Source organism: Cygnus olor, chromosome 3 (assembly GCF_009769625.2).
Source record: "Cygnus olor isolate bCygOlo1 chromosome 3, bCygOlo1.pri.v2, whole genome shotgun sequence".
NCBI classification, from domain to species: Eukaryota; Metazoa; Chordata; class Aves; order Anseriformes; family Anatidae; genus Cygnus; species Cygnus olor.
Window position 1 is genome coordinate 102,148,236 of NC_049171.1, and position 16,332 is coordinate 102,164,567.

At 38.6% G+C, this 16,332-nt stretch overlaps 1 protein-coding gene across 6 annotated transcripts in view; it reads left to right on the forward strand.

Annotated features, from left to right (window-relative positions):
- Positions 1 to 16,332, forward strand: part of PTPN14 (protein tyrosine phosphatase non-receptor type 14) — a 116,311-nt gene that overhangs the window by 82,463 nt on the left and 17,516 nt on the right. For all 6 annotated transcript variants that reach the window (XM_040554224.1, XM_040554223.1, XM_040554222.1 and 3 more), the window contains 8 exons: positions 682 to 770; positions 2,485 to 2,572; positions 3,120 to 3,202; positions 5,515 to 5,572; positions 8,436 to 8,514; positions 10,111 to 11,600; positions 13,710 to 13,853; positions 14,876 to 15,094. In XM_040554224.1, the coding sequence (XP_040410158.1) occupies positions 682 to 770; positions 2,485 to 2,572; positions 3,120 to 3,202; positions 5,515 to 5,572; positions 8,436 to 8,514; positions 10,111 to 11,600; positions 13,710 to 13,853; positions 14,876 to 15,094 (2,250 nt within the window). The remainder of the gene's footprint in view (positions 1 to 681; positions 771 to 2,484; positions 2,573 to 3,119; positions 3,203 to 5,514; positions 5,573 to 8,435; positions 8,515 to 10,110; positions 11,601 to 13,709; positions 13,854 to 14,875; positions 15,095 to 16,332) is intronic.

Below are 16,332 nucleotides of genomic sequence, written 5' to 3' on the forward strand. Positions count from 1 at the left end.
ATGCTTCTCAATGTGCAGGAGAATGTGCAGGAGACGTGGGTAGACAACAGAATTTCTGAAAAGCAGTGCAGGAACAGTGGACAGTACATGATGCAAGCAGATGAATATTTAAGCAATAATTGAAAAACAATGAAGGCTGTATCTGTATAAAGATACAACAAATACTTCTTTAGGGTGACACACTGTGAACTTCTACACAGTACTTTAAAAGAGGAAGGGTGAAGGGTAGAGCTTTTGAGAGGGATTCCATCTCCAGGTGTGGTTTTCTGAAATCTCTGCATGTTTTAACAGATGACTGGAGCAATACTGTGAATGCAAAAGAGGACTGTTGCTTTTGGTAGTCATACAGGCTCTAGATAGCTATAATCACAATTATAGGGGAAGTGGGGTATTATATAACAAACGCCAGTTTGTGGTGTGCATGTTGTTTCATAGAGGAGAACCTCGAGCTCACTTAGCCTTAATCTATTCTCAGTAATCAACAGAATGAATCCACTTAAGTGTTAGTTGCTTTGAAATAATGAAAATCAGAGTCCAATAAAGCACCAAAATATAGGTTAGTCAAGGGTTAGTCCCACATTCATCCTGAAGAATAGCTTCTGTTTGGTGGTTCAGCATGTGTTCTTATGCACGTCTTTGCCAGTTTCTTTATTAAACTAAATATATACTCTTTTTGTGCAGGATAATCATGGAAACGACATACACCTTGGTATTTTCTTCATGGGAATCTTCATAAAAAACAGAATTGGAAGGACAACTGTGATCTATAGGTAAAAACTAGGGACTTCTGTATTTAAAGTGAGTTTCTTTTCAGAGCTCTGTGTGTGGTGTTTTTTTCCTTACGTATGTGACTTCAATAGTGCCAATGCTCTAACTAAGGAGTAGTCACCTCACTGTTTTCAGCATTGGCCTCTTGGCCGTAAGAGATGTGATAAAGAATAATTTCTGATGTCTCTGAATGGGTTTGACAGCAAGAAAGACATAGTTGTCTGTCATGTATCTTGTTCTACTTACAAGGCTTTGATCCCTTTTCTTTGCTTGCCTTTGTGTCTGCTTCTTTGATGCATCTGAATGCAAATCTGTTAAACCTCACTGTTGGCAGCTTTAGGCACTCAGTGTTTCTGAAAATCTGGTTGCTATATTTAGGTACCCCGCTAAAAAAGCTGAACTTTCTCATTCTGTAATTTTGAAAATCCTGGCTGTGTCACTTATATGTTTGTACTGCTGTTTGTTTTGGTTATTGAGAATCACTGAAGCCATTCCATTGACCTTCAGTGTGGGTTTTGTTACTTCTTATAAAAATTTGTTCTGTATGAAGGTGTTGCTAGAAATCTGCATGATTCCAGGGAAGGTGGTGTTTCTGTCATTTCTTTTTGCTGCTTTTGGGTATTTCTCTTAATGCTGAAGTCAACTTGGAGTGGATTTTTCCTAGTCCTTGTTGCTGTTAGAATATCAACACCTATGCAGCCAAAAAATTGTTTTATGAGGTATACTCATTTTTAGTCATTAGCTAAGGCTTGTATCAGACTTGAGCAAGAAGGGTGTTCAGTTTCTTTGTTTTTGTCTTTTTTTATTTTTTTTTTTTTTTTTTTTTTTTTGCACCTTATAAAAGATTTAAGCGGTCATCTTCAAAAATGTCAGGGCTACCTTTTCCATAGAGCTGATGTTTTGCATATGAACTTTTGTGAAGAAATTAGATAATTATTTTAACTGTGCCATTCTGAAGACGTGTGAAAATGTAGGTGACAAAAGCAAGAAGTTTCTTAAATGTAGAAATAATAGTTGGTGCTGGGATCCTTACTCTTTGGAAATATGCGCTTCAAGCATCCTGCCATGACATGAAGAGGAATGCATGCTGCAAACAGAACAAACAAGTCCTTTCCATCTCCATGGATTGCATGCAATGTACGCCAATGTGTCTGTCAGCTATTTGTAAGAAGATTATAACTCTGATCTTGGGTAACTTGACAATTACTTGAAAAAAAGATTGCGAACGTTAAACAGGGTATTAGCATGGTATGCATAGCCTACATAACCATGTTGTCAAGTTAACCTCCTTTAGGAAGAATTGACTATGTAGGAAAGTTGGAAACAGAGTTTGGAGAGGAATGGCATTATATTATATTAAAAAAAAAAAAAAAAATCCATCTTGTTAAAGTCACTCTGTACAAAAATGCTACAGTTCAGTGTAATATTTATTATAATGTATTTTTGATGTACCTTCTATTGTGATTCTTCAAATCAGTGTTTTTAAAGAGAGCTTTTAACTTTCCTGTTTTGGGTTAAGAACAGAATAATCTCACTCCTTGAATCAGAGCTTGACTTCCTCATTTTCCTGACCATGATTCTTCACCAAACAGCTACTGAAAAGCTTTCCCATAAAACAAGACTAATGTTGACTAAGGGATTCTTAATGTGTTTGTGAAATGTTTGAGTGTATGTGTTGGCAAACTCTACCACATTTTTTTTTTTTAACTCTTACAGGTGGAATGACATTGGGAATATTGCACATAACAAGTCTTCGATTGTTCTAGAGTTGATCAACAAAGAAGAGAATGTGCTTTTTCACACAGTAAGAAAAAGATCTAATCAGTGTTATCAAGAATCTGCTTATATAGAACATAGAAAAAAAAAAAAACTTTTTTATTCCACTCCAAGCATACTAAAGTGTAATATGCTGGGAAGTTTGCAAAAAAAAAAAAGTGCTTGTTGGATGAAACATCCACAGTGCCATGTTATCGTACACACACACACTGAAACTCAAGGAGGGGTGCAGTGCTGCTCTGCACTTCTTCAAATCGCTCTACATCTCGCTGAACCAAGGCCAGTGTAGAAACTGGACCAGCAACCTTGATCCATTTTTTGTTGTCGTCCCTCTTCCCCTCCCACTGTGACTTAGCACTGAAGTGGCAGCATGTAAAGGCATGCCACTGTATTTCAGTAATTCAATGCCTTAAACACTCTTGAGGGCACTAGACGTGTTCTTGGCAGCCAGATCCTGTACATGACAGACCTTACCAAGCATTACTGCAATTTGATTTGTAGAACTCTTCTTTGTTATTGGTGAGAACAACAAAATGAATGATTTATTTTTTTTCTGATTTTTCTTGTGTTTAAAGGATGATCTTGAAAATGCCAAATATATTTCACGGCTGTTTGCAGCAAGACATAAGTTTTACAAACAGAACAAGATCTGCACAGAGTGAGTACTCTTTCTTCAGAGTTATGTTCTGACAACCCTGCTTTGGAAGTGCTCTGAGTTTTGCCGTGTCTGTTTTTGTTTGTTTTTTCTAGTCACTTGTGTCAGTTATTCTGTTCTACTTTGCCTTTTTTTTCTTTTTGTTTTAACCACCAGCTAGAACAGAAGAATGAGAATGAAATTTAATTCTGAGCCTTGGGAGGCTTGATGCATGAGCCCTGTTGGATACTGCTCACCAAGCAGCCAAATCTGACAGAATAATGAATTGAAGCCCTTGGTCTCTGCTGTTCATGACCCAGAGTGTTAGTATAAACTGGAGTGAAAGGTGACATAACATGCCAAAATATGTATTACAGTAGTGTTTTGAGGATGCGTTACCCAGGTAGCTTCTAAGGCTCATGGAGAACACAGGTTATCCTCTTCTAATTTAGGTACCATAATTTATTCACTTCTTATATGCACCAAGCAAGGCAGGACACATGGGAATGTTCATCAGCCTAGTCATAGTTGCATGACTCAGCAGAGACTGAATCTGAACCTAGAGTTTCTTACAGGCACTGCTTTGAGCACTTACTAAGAAACTGGCCGTGACATAGTCCTTTCACAGCTGTAGTCACCCTAACTGGAGGAATTCATAAGGCTTTTTTTGTAAGTCAAAAGTAAGTTTATTAGCTGAGAACGTTTCATTTATACCACTACACGGCCACTTTTAGTTTGAGGTAAATTTAGTTTTAAGAGGTCTAGGGTTTTGTGAAACTTTTATAATATGCCACGTTTGTATAGCAATGAGAACATGAATTCATTGCAAAACTTACCAGTTTAGTTAGCTGCAAAGCTATAAAGAAGTCTCATCTCCAACAACAGCTCTAGTTAGGGCTGGGCATCCCATCTGTTCAGCTGGGTGATGCCATCTGTTGGAAAATAAAGCCAAAATGATGAAGGGAAGATTGGAAGGTCTAACTTTCTAGTATTACATATGCGCACAGTATATAAACATACGCTGAGTTACAAGTATTGGAGAAACTGAAGAGGTGAACTGTATACAGTGATCTTTTCACATACAGGAAGATGATGTTGATTAGATTTCAGATATTGTTTACAGTTCTCGGGAAGCGAGTGGAAGACCAGAAAAGACTTTTATTAGCAGCATATAATGCATTTCATTAGTCCAGTGCTAAATATAGTAGTTTCAGAGAAATTAAGTTCAAAGGAAGTTCCTCAGTCTTTTCCCTGTGACAGTCAAAAAAGAGAAAACAAAATACCATCATCCACTGTATTAGAATATTTCCCCTTCGAAGCTGTTTATTGGGGTCAACAGAGAGGACTATTCTGTTACAGTGCATAATCCAGACTGCAGAAGCAATAGCTTTTGATGATGTTTATTTCTGACTACTGAGCCATAAGTATGTGGGTACCATGAATTGGGTGTATGTATCAGCTTCACATACAACTTCCAAATATTTGGACTAATAAAATAGGGAACATCATGAAGTCAGTGAGAGAAATAACTGGAGTTTAAATGTATTTTTGCCATTATAATTGCCTTCCTTCCTACCACAGTCTCATGCGATATGAGCTTCTGTGTTAGGGCCACAGATATTGATGACAGCATATGCCAGTGTCTGTTTTCTAGCCAAGTAATTTTCCTGACCTCTGTGTTAAAATTGTAGTTGTTTGTTTTCCTGTGTGCATTTCCTCTAATTGCACATAACATCATTCACCAGATCAGAAACTGTAAGAGGAGAAATCCCACCTTTCCTCTCTTCACGTAAGCACTGTATTTCTGCCTCCTTCAAATTGTTTCTCTTCCTATTTAATTTTCTTCCTCCCACACTCCTGCTTTCCACTGCACCTGGCTACTCTAACATTGTATCTGCCTCTGCTAGTATTGTCTAACCAGTTGCTTTCTTCCTCATGATCTGTGTGCATTGCTTTGGAGTGATTGCTATGAATTTCATAAAATTGTCATTGTTTCAATGTTCACTTTAAGTCATCTGAGACGATGCCTGCGTGGCATGTTCAGTTTTTATTGCTTAAGAGACTTTTTTGTTTGATTCATTTTTAAATGAAGTTTTTTTTCCTTGTGTTTCCAAATAAGCTAAGTAGGATATTGAACAGAAGGCATGTATATTTTGGAATTAGAATACTGTCTGTATTTAGGGAAGGACCTGAATTATTTTCATCTTATTCATATTTTTTAATCTCATGAATGAGCAAGTATTTACAGATTCTTCATCTCTTGTCTTTCCCATTCATTCGTGAATTAGAATTGAAACACTGCAGTTTCTATTATTTTTTTATTTTTTCTTCCACAGACAATCAAATTCCCCTCCCCCTATCCGACGACGACCCACTTGGAGTAGATCGTCTTTGGTATGTACCATGGTGGTTTCTTTAAGAATGTCTATGGCACTACTAATGGAATGGGGCATTGTGTAAAATGGAATATTTGCTAAATTTCAAATAAGCACATTAGCTTGTTTCTTGTAGGCAATATGATTGGAATGAGTTTCAAGGGTGTGGCTGCCCAGGTTGATTAATTTAACTGGATAATATCACCACTGAGTGTTTAGAAATTACAGTCTTCAAGGCATTATATTTTTATTTGCCCTACAGAAACTAAGCATCTTTTCTACTGGATTGAGGTTAAATTCAATATGTAGAGAAAATAATTCTCTGCAGACTAGAAAGAACTTGAAATGTCTTACATTGTATATGTCAAAATCTAATCGTTGCGTAATTTTAGAGCTTCTCATCTTGTTTCTTCTATTCCTCATTTTTTTGTAAAAAGTGTGCTTTCACTGTTTTACTGTTTACTTTCAGCTTTTTGGGTTGAGAGCTTATTCTCTATGTGAAGTTACTGTGATTTTAAGTAAAACTTTTATCATCGGTCCAAGACCTCTGAGTTTTTCTTAGCCTGTTTCCATTTTAACTGATCTTGATAAATAAATAAATTCAACTTTTTCCTGAAATCTTGACTTCAGATTCCTTTGTCATTTCATTCTCAGCATGTTTCTGGGGTGTTACACAGAGATTGTATATCACGTTCTCTTAAGCACACTTACATTATTTTTGGTGTCTGCTAGTTTGGTCCCTGGAGATGACTGAAAAACTTAAGGTGAAGAAATGAAATGTGCTTTGCATTCTTATGCTACAGCTTCAGATACATCACAAAGGGAAGGAGAGAGCCTTCATCTGTTAGATAAGGAAAATGTAAATCTACTTGTTAACAGGAAAAAAAAAATACTGCTGCTTGTTTGTTTTGAACACATGTAGGCAACAAGTTTTTTTTTCAAAAAGGCTCAGAAGGATCAAGGGGAGGAATAAATATATACTCATCAATTAAAATGTGAACTGGACTGCTAACTATCTATTGATGATGAACTTTTAAATGTTTTTTCATAATTGTTTTGTTAACTTGTTGGTACAGTTATTGTACAGTTCTTATTTGGGGAGAGAGACTCCTGACTGTTCTCTGCTCTGTACACCTTTTATCTGCCTATCTATTCACTTGTCTTGTATGGTAGTAAATCAGTAGGCATAGATAGGAAGACAAGTGGAGTCTTTGGGGTGAGGCTCTACCACTTGACTGAGGATCATGCATGTTACTTTTAGATTAGGACCCTTAACATTGTTTTGGCATCATAGTGAACCTCTATTTTATTAACCATTATTTTAAAGCCATTTTACACTCTATCTCTTTCCTGTCAGGCTACCTGGTGATGTTTGTTTTCCAGCAAAACCTCCTCCATATATGTGATATGTTTAAATAATGGATTTATTATTATTATTATTTTTAATCCAAGCAATCCTTAAGATGGATATTGAAGTTCTCCACACTTCTAAGGTTTCAGTCCTATTTCTTTATTTCTTTTGAAGAGGCAGACGGGCCTTCAAAAAAAGGAAAAAGGTGGGGGGGGAGCCTTCAGCCCATTTGTGAACAGCTTCCATTATTTCATAATACCTATCTCAAAGACAACTGTCTGCTCCAAATTTGTACATTCTCAGTAGGAATAACTTCCTCCTTCCTTGCGTATTTCCTCCACCCACTATTTGTTAGATTTTCAAACATCTTGGCTTCTTCCAGGCTAAACTGTCATACATGGGTTGTCAGGAGCAGTCTCCTTTACCCGAAACGTTCAGTGAGCGTACGGTTTTATACCCTTAGAAGTATAATTCGTCTAGCAGAAATATTTCCCGTCATCTTCCAGCTCTGGCTTAACACAGCCATTTTGTATGCAAGAATTCATACGTGCACTCAGTTTCTTTGATTCTCATTCCCTCTCCCCATTTACAAAGAAAATGTAAATTTAACCCATTCCCCACCCCCCCCTTCAGTGGCAAACTGTTGCTTGGTGCTCATTTTGTGCAGGCAAAGCTAAATTGTTTGGCATTTGTTTTTTGCCTTGGGCATCCACAGAATTCCTTAATAGTTCAAACTACTTAAATCAGCCTAGATGAAAAGCCCTTATTCTGTTGTTAAGGAAGACATGTTCACGAGACAAGAGCATCTTCCTTCTCTCCTTGTATATCAAAGCATGCTTTCATAAACTCTGCTCAGCAGCACCAGACAGGACATTACAATGCAGGTGGTAAAATGAAATTGCAAAATTCATCAGTTTACTGATGGACAAGCTAGTGAATATAACATCAGCTGTGGCTTATTTCCCTGTAAATAACTCTACTAATTTAATGCTGAATTACGCCCTGTGATACCTGTACCGTTAAAAAGTTTGTTGTGGTGCAGATTGTTCAAGGAAGGCTCCAATTCGTTATCTAGGGGAATCCAGTGTTCAAGTTGTCTGCAGAGTTATTTCAAGTCTGTATGCGCTCCTGTTTCTTGTATAACAGTGTTCTAGGGCCTTGAGTTTGTTCCATCTTCTGCTTTTGTCCTGATTAGGTGTTCGTGTGTCTTTTTTTTAGTTTAGTTTTGTTTTAATTGTTCAAGGGTAAGGGCTTTTAATAAACTTTTCAAAAGTTCTAAATGAGCTGTGAGTCTGAATGTTTTCTGAAGTGGTTTACTTTAAAGGAGTTTAAATGGTCAGTTTTGGGTTCCTTAGCAAAACCTAACAATTTACAAAATGTTACTCTCTGTTCTGTAAAGAAGAGCTGAGCATGTGTGTTCATCTGGGTAAGAAAGAACAGTATTCAGTTCCTATGTTTTCCCGTGTTTCATCTGCAAAAATTCTAGCAAACTGAGTTCCTAATGCTTTTTTAACCTATGCTTTTATTTCAGCCAAGGCAACATCCATTTATACTGCCTCCTATGCATGTCCAGTGTGGAGAACACTACACTGAAACACATAATTCGCAAGGTACGTAGAATGTATATGTTACCTTAGGAGGACTTTAATTTTATGCATATACAGAGAAGCTACTACCCCCTTATATCTAGAATTCTAGTGCTGTCACGGTCAAATTAGAGTTGCTGCTGGAGGACAGCTAGCAGTTTTATAGTTAATACTGCAGTAAGTCTTGTGTTTAAAGTCAAATTTCAGTTTTAAAATTTCTCTAAAATATCTGTACATGATTATATGGATCTTAGACTTGGCATTCCAGTTAAATGAACTGAAAAAAATAATTTCTGAAGGAAGTATGGTGGCTGTACTCAAAGGCAGTGCCAGCTGGGATCTTGGAGAGAAATGGAGTGAGGGAAAAGGAGACAGTAGAACATCTGTTGCCATAGGAGAAATCAGTGTGCTATAGTCACAAAACTGATAATATTTAGATAATATTTCCTGCTGACTTTAACCAACATCTGCCTGCATTATTATCCATATGAACTTAAGGAGGGTTAACTACTTTAACCCCCATGTTTGACAAACAAATCCTCTAAGAGGTTGTACCGGGTTACTTTGATCAAGGCTGGGATTAGAGCCCAGCCTCTAAAAACCTTGAGTCTCACACCCTTAACCACCCCACCTTTTGAAAGACATGCAGCCAGGCCTATTAGGCTACGTTCTCAGCAGTTCATGAGAAGTACAGTTGAAGTGCTCTTAGTCGCACATGATAGCATTTTAGAATTGTGGTTGTCTGACTAGTTTTAAGGTAGAATTTGATAAGTTTTGAAAGGAGCCATTCAGTATAATTCCTTGCGTACAATAGAAGATTTATCTTAGTGGCTACTGCTATTTTACTGCTAAGCAGAGCCTTTCAAAGAGGAGGTTTGATTTTAATTTTAGATGAACTGTAAAGTTCCTTCTTTTTTACCACAGATTTCTCAGTATTATTGAAAAACTAATTTCAGGGATTTGGGAGCTACTACTTGTTTCTTACAAGGTTTTTGACATGGACAGTCTTGCAGTAAATTTGTGATGCAGGACATCATCTTTAACATCTTGATTCCCTCTCAGATATTCTTAGCTGAACTATTTTTTTTACATATTTTTCCTTAGTCTTGATACCTCTGTACTTCCAATCCTCAAAAACCATTGATTCGTATGAAGCAGGATTTCCAGTTTCATTCTCAGACACTACGTTAAGTAATGGAGAGCAGTGCATCAGCAGAAAAGATAATTTTAAGGATTACCATAGGCTAGCAGCACTGGATTTCTAAGGTGGTAGCATCAGCAGTGAATCCTTCCAAGATACTGAGAGAGGTGTCATCCCTTTTCTTCCTTGCCACCCCAGGCAAAAAAAAAAAAAAAAATTTTCTCTCTTTCTCATTTCATGTCTCCCACAGGGATCTGAGCTACCGTATTTTGCTAACTGTTGGGAGAGTTTCCGGGGATAGTTTTGCTTTAGTTCTATTTCGGTGACTCAAGGATGCTCCCAAGACCAAATGTTCCCTACAGTTGTACACACTAAGCTCCCTCTCTAACCATTGGTACAGACTGCATTTGAAGTGTTGATAACATTGAATGAGTCCTTGTACGTTAAATTGTCAACATCTTTATCTCTGCTCTACACAGACAGCATTTTCCATGGAAATGAAGAAACTTTCTACTGTAGGTCTCAGACCAGCTTGGACAGGTGTCCGGTGGACTTCAGCTACTTGAATGGTAATGGACCCAATGGGAGCGTATGCAGTGCACACAGCATGAACTCCCTCAATCGCTCACAGAACTTCATCCAGGCATCCCCAATGTCCTCAAATCTGAGCATCCCTGGAAGTGACATCATGAGAGCAGACTACATCCCCAGCCACAGACATAGTGCAATCATAGTGCCATCCTACCGGCCAACTCCGGATTATGAAACCGTCATGAGGCAAATGAAGAGGGGGGTGATCCAGATGGATAGCCAAAGTCAGTCTTTGAGAAATCTCAACATTGGAAACACACATGCTTATAACCAGCCAGAAGACCTAGTTTACAGTCAGCCTGAGATTCGAGAGAGGCATCCTTACACAGTTACTTACGGGCCCCAGGGTGGAGGCTATAACAAGCCTGTTGCCCCGTCTGACCAAATGACCCCTAATAATGCTGTGCAAAATAAGACAGCAGCCAGTGCCATATCACACACAGTCAGCACGCCAGAACTGGCTAACATGCAGCTACAGAGCAACCAGAATTACAACACTGCTCATATGTTAAAGAACTATCTCTTCAGGCCCCCGCCTCCGTACCCACGCCCACGTCCCGCCACTAGTACACCTGACCTGGCAAGCCACCGGCACAAGTACGTCAGCGGGAGCAGTCCTGACCTGGTCACACGCAAAGTCCAGCTCTCAGTGAAGACGTTCCAAGAGGACAGCTCGCCGGTTGTCCGGCAGTCACTGCAGGAGGTCAGCGAGCCCCTCATGGCAGTGAAACATCATGCAGCTGTGAACAAGCGCCATAGCTTGGAGGTCATCAGCAATATGGTACGTGGTATAGAAGCCATGGCACTAAAAACTTTAAACGCCCCTCTGCCACGCAGGAACACTTTGCGGGAGCAGGTGCAGCCAGAAGAGTCGGTTCAGATGGGGCACGAAGTTCAGCAGGTTCCTCATTACCATCACAAAAAGACATTCTCTGATGCCACGATGCTGATACATAGCAGCGAAAGTGAAGAGGAAGAAGAAACCACAGAGTCTGTGTCACAGATAACAGCCCTCCATGAGAACATGGAGTACAGTGCTCAGCTGCAAGCTGCCTTGGCTAGAATACCAAACAAACCTCCTCCAGAATACCCTGGGCCTCGTAAAAGTGTCAGCAATGGAGCCCTGAGGCAGGACCATGTTAGCATTTCTGTGGCCGTAGCCAGGGCCAAGGCCATGAGGCCGGGGCCTTCCAAGGCCATTAGTGTATCTCGGACTGATCAAGTGGCAATAAATGGGTCTTCGCTCGGGCCCTCTATCTCAGAGCCTGACCTCACAAGTGTGAAGGAGAGGGTCAAGAAAGAACCTGTCAAAGAAAGGCCTGTGTCTGAAATGTTTTCTATTGAGGACAGCATTATAGAGAGAGAAATCATGATGAGGGTAAGTGCCTTCCTTTGTTGCTAGGGCTTCTTGAAAACAGGTAATCATACAGGGCTGCTTACATCCAAAAAAGCTGTTGGAGCGGTAAACTATGGGGACCACGTAGCTGGTTAACTATGGGGACCTGGTAAACTATGTAAACTATATGCTGGCCACAAGGGGTGGCAGGGCAATGAGGAGGTGTTCAAGTATGAAAAATAGAGTCCTTTTGAACAGGCAATGAATTTAGAATAAAAAGTGTGTATATAAAGATTTAAGTGCCACTGCATGCAATGGGAGAACAGAGGGGTGCTTAAATTTCAATGACTTTGTAGACTTGATGTTAGGTTCTGGGAAGTCCAGTTGCAGTCACAGAAAGCAAAGTGATTCAATCTTTCAGAAATGGGGCCATAAACAATTCCCAAAACAAATTAATGAAGCATCCAAGTGGAGCAGGAAAGAGTTTAGAATATGCTAGATTAGTAACTAGTTAGATTTACATACTACTACTGTATATTCAAAGAAATTTTCTAAATTTATGTATAATGCTTCTTACTCATTAGTGATTCTTACATTGATGTAATGGTTAGGAGTTAAACTTGGGCCACTACATTGTATCATGCAAACTGAGTTTACTTCATACAGAGTCTTAAACTTCAAAAATAAAACAGATACCTGAATATAAAACATAACATTTCATGAATGAATACTGCTGACATTGGTGTAACAAGTGTATATAGGCTCTTTTGACCTTCTGGGGATATAAAACATATTGAGAAGCAGGAACGCAGTGGATATTTGGATACAAATGAAGGTGAGAAGAGAGCTTAGAGGTGTTGTTTGAGTGTTCCTTTGAATAATCGTGCTGATCAGCCTTTGGTCAAGAGGTATTTTTGTTGATTTCATATTTGAAGTAAATGGGTGGTCTTAGCGTTAAGCTTTTAAGGTGGTTTCAGCCCAGTTCGGGTGTCTAAAGGCATGCAAACCTTCCCTTCTTCTAGGAATTAGGTATTACATTAATACTGGTTTGAAGACCTTAATCTTTTAAACACAGGCTTTTTTATCTTAGCTTGTAAATATTAATAAAAAATCCCCAAATAAAGGAAAAAATACTTGCGTTTTCCTCCTTCCTGGTAGTCTAGTAAGAAAAGAAAGCAGCGTTTTGGTATTTTGTTTTGCCTTTTTGTTTTATTTAGTGCTCTGGAGGAAACCAGTGGTGGTGAAGTCATGCCATTTACATATGTCTGAGGGTATTCAGGTTCAGCAGTGTGTTTCCACGCTAAACTTGGCCCATGTGGTGACCACAGCTTTCGTATGCATGCTGAGAACCCGGCTTCCTTGTGCTCATGTCTCCATCCAAGTCTGACAGGAAGAACTGTTAAGGAAATGCAGTAAAATATTCCTGCTTGGACTCTTTCAGGAGGTTGTCTGTCTTCTTTCTCAATGTTTCAGCTCCCAGTGGCATAAGGAGGGCAGCAGGATGAGTTTAAAATTCATACTCAGGTTCTCCATGCGGCAGCATAATATGATGCATGAATATGTTAAACAATATCCTTCACTGTCTGCTGCTGCACTGTTTCAAGGATTTGTGAGCTCAGTTTTTAGTGCAAAATATATCACGGGTGCTATTTGAATCGCCATAATAACTGAGTGCATCAGAAGGCTTCTCATTTTAAGTATTAACATCACAGAAGAGAAGAAACTATCCTGTGTTTTTCTGTTTGTTGTAATAGATTGAAATTATTGCTTTTTAAAAGATGCCCCAGGTATCTTGGCTACAGCAGAGCTACTTTAACGTAACAGGGTGATGCGTTTCGTGTCCTACATTCAGAATAATGTTTGCAGAAAAATGCTCAAGATTGTGTTTGTATGTCTTTTGATGGCATGTAAACTGTATTATATGCTGGGATTGCTTCTTTGAAATTAAAATTCTCTGCTCATGTAGGAGCAGGCCTTTGAGGAATAACAGGAAGAATAGAGGTTGTATTTGAATTTACGATGCTAATGGTGATCATCTGCATTCCTTGGCCAGAGAGTTGCAGATTTTGGAGATTAAAAAAACATTCCAGCATTTTACTGGCATTATAAATAATCACACAGAGATGAAAACGTGCCTTTTCTTGCCAAAAGAATCTAGAAAAGCAGAAGATGGCAGGCCTGGAGGCCCAGAAGAGGCCCTTGATGTTGGCAGCACTGAACGGACTCTCAGTTGCTAGGGTTCCAGTGCCGGAGGATAGCCAGGATGAAGCATCCAAGATGCCAATGGATGAGAGGGTAAGATGGAGGCTCATGAAATGTTGTTTGTTCCCTTTTTTCCCAGCAGCACAAAGTTTCTAAAAATATTAAAATTTGATTTAAAATTTGAAACAGTTTCTCATAACTGTTTTCAGAGCAGTTAATGTCAAAGGTCTGCAGTTACCACTGGTGCATCTCCAGATGCTAGGTGTTAAATATCTTCAGTGCTTACTGAAGTTGGTGGAAGTTGTTGAGGCTGTTTACCATTTCACATGACCAATCAACGTCGTATAAAATCAAGTTGTAAATCTAATCTTTTGCACATTTTTTACTTGATCAAGGAGTCTTTTTATCGTCCTTGCAATCTCCGTGCTCTGATACAACTAACAAGTTCAGTTAATATCTCTAACTGGATTTAAAAAAAATCTTCTGTCTCCTAATGTTTGCACATGCGGGTGTGTTCATGTAAATGGAATTTTGGAAATTAAAAACGGTTGCTGCTGTTAGGATTTGAGAGACATTTGCTAAGAATATTTCTTTCTGTCTTTCTGAGGAGAATTTTGCAGCCTTATCTTGTTGCCTGGCATGCAGATGACAGAACTTAACCTCAGTTTGCATGTATGCAGGATTTTGTTCAACCACAGAAACTGCATGCATGCAAGTTATGCAGTATTTTGAAAATGTGGATTGCATCATGCTTTTCAGTGTGATCTACTTCATAAAAAGAAATCTGCAATATTCTTACAAATATCTATTGTGGAGAGATAGCATACAAATTCATACTGAATAGTATTGTATTTAGCATGTTTTTCCTTTTTATGGTACTGGCCTTAAAAATATGGAGGTGCAATAAAAAAAAAGTAAAATTTACTTGTGGTTTTATTTGGTAGAAATAGAGAAAGTCATGTTTCCTCAGATAAATGTGACTGAAAAAAGAAAAGTGAGAGAATACTATGTTTTGTATTCTTTAAAGAGATTCAGAGATCTGATGAACAGGTCTAGTAGTACATCTTATTCCTGGAAGAGTTAATTGATTGATGTTACTTTCTGTTAAATCAAAGTGCAAGAACCTGAAGAGGAAGCTGGAAGAGGGGATGGTGTTTACAGAATATGAGCAGATTCCAAAGAAGAAGGCAGATGGAATCTTCACCACTGCTGCCTTGCCTGAAAACACAGAGCGCAACCGCATCAGGGAGGTCGTTCCTTATGAGGAGAACCGAGTAGAGCTGGTGCCGACCAAAGAAAATAACACAGGCTACATCAATGCTTCACACATAAAGGTAAAAAAGCTTTCTTGGGCTTTGTATTGCAAATGAAGGTATGTTGGAACTTTGTTTCTCGATGTACAGCAGCATTTTCCATAGTTCTGGAACTTAAAAATGTAACTTGGTCAAAACAGGGTGCGTCATTGTACCTTCATGTCAACACAGGCATCTGTAAAGTCCCATATCAATTAACATGCATGAGTTGATTAATTTGCTAGAGACTTGGAATTCATTTTAGAGAGGCATCTTTATGTTCATCTCTGCCAACTTGGGGAATGTCTCTGTTGGCTAACGTAGAAAGAGATGCTGCATTTCTTAACACTCATGAAAATGAGTTAGATCTGCCCCACTACCTGCAATGTAATATAGTTGTCAGGAATGTGTACTTGAAAGAAAAAGCAGCGAAGTACAGAGCAAGGAGATGTTACTGTCAGAGGGGAGTACATTCAGAGTTTCCAGAAGTGGAAGCTTTCAAGAGAGAAACAGCTGCAGGCAAACTTTATGTATTCAGTCTGTACATGTTCTGACCGATTGGTCCCAATAACCTTGCAGGCCACAGCAGCCCCTTTCTTTCCTAGATAGAAAGATCCCTGCAACGGACAAGTATGGCCCAGAAGTAATACTGTACCAGCTTTGAGTGAAATATTTTTTCTGTTTACTAGCATATAGGTTATGATTTTTTAAAAATCAGGGGTGTAGTTTCATATGCATAGCTCCATGTCCAAAGAAAACATATGCAGTTATGAGTAATCCATATTCACATAGATATTGCAATTGTATAGATCAGTAATTGATTTCTGCCTCTTTCATTGTGAGTTGAATTTTATATATTTATATATATGCGTGTGTGTATATACACACACACACACATATATATGTTTGCAGTGATAAAGAGAGCACTTCATTAATGAACTTCCCTATATTTCTGCTAGGGTACTGCATTAGATTTCTATGTTTCAAAGTAAGATGTTGTCAAGATACTTCAGATTTCTTCCTGTTAATTCAATGTGGAAATAATTTAAGCCATGATATGACTTACTTATGAACATAACCAGTTTTAAGTGAACTGTCCTGCAGTGGCTGCAGACGCTTGGTTTTTCTTTACAAATAGTTATTGGAAGCGTAAAATTTCTTGCTGTTTTTTGCTCTATTCTGAGAGAACTAACAACACTCGTCTCCCTCAGATGACGGATTCTCTTGTTATCAGGGAGGGCTGTCTGCTTTATTTCCTTGTCAAAATCCAAATTATAAAG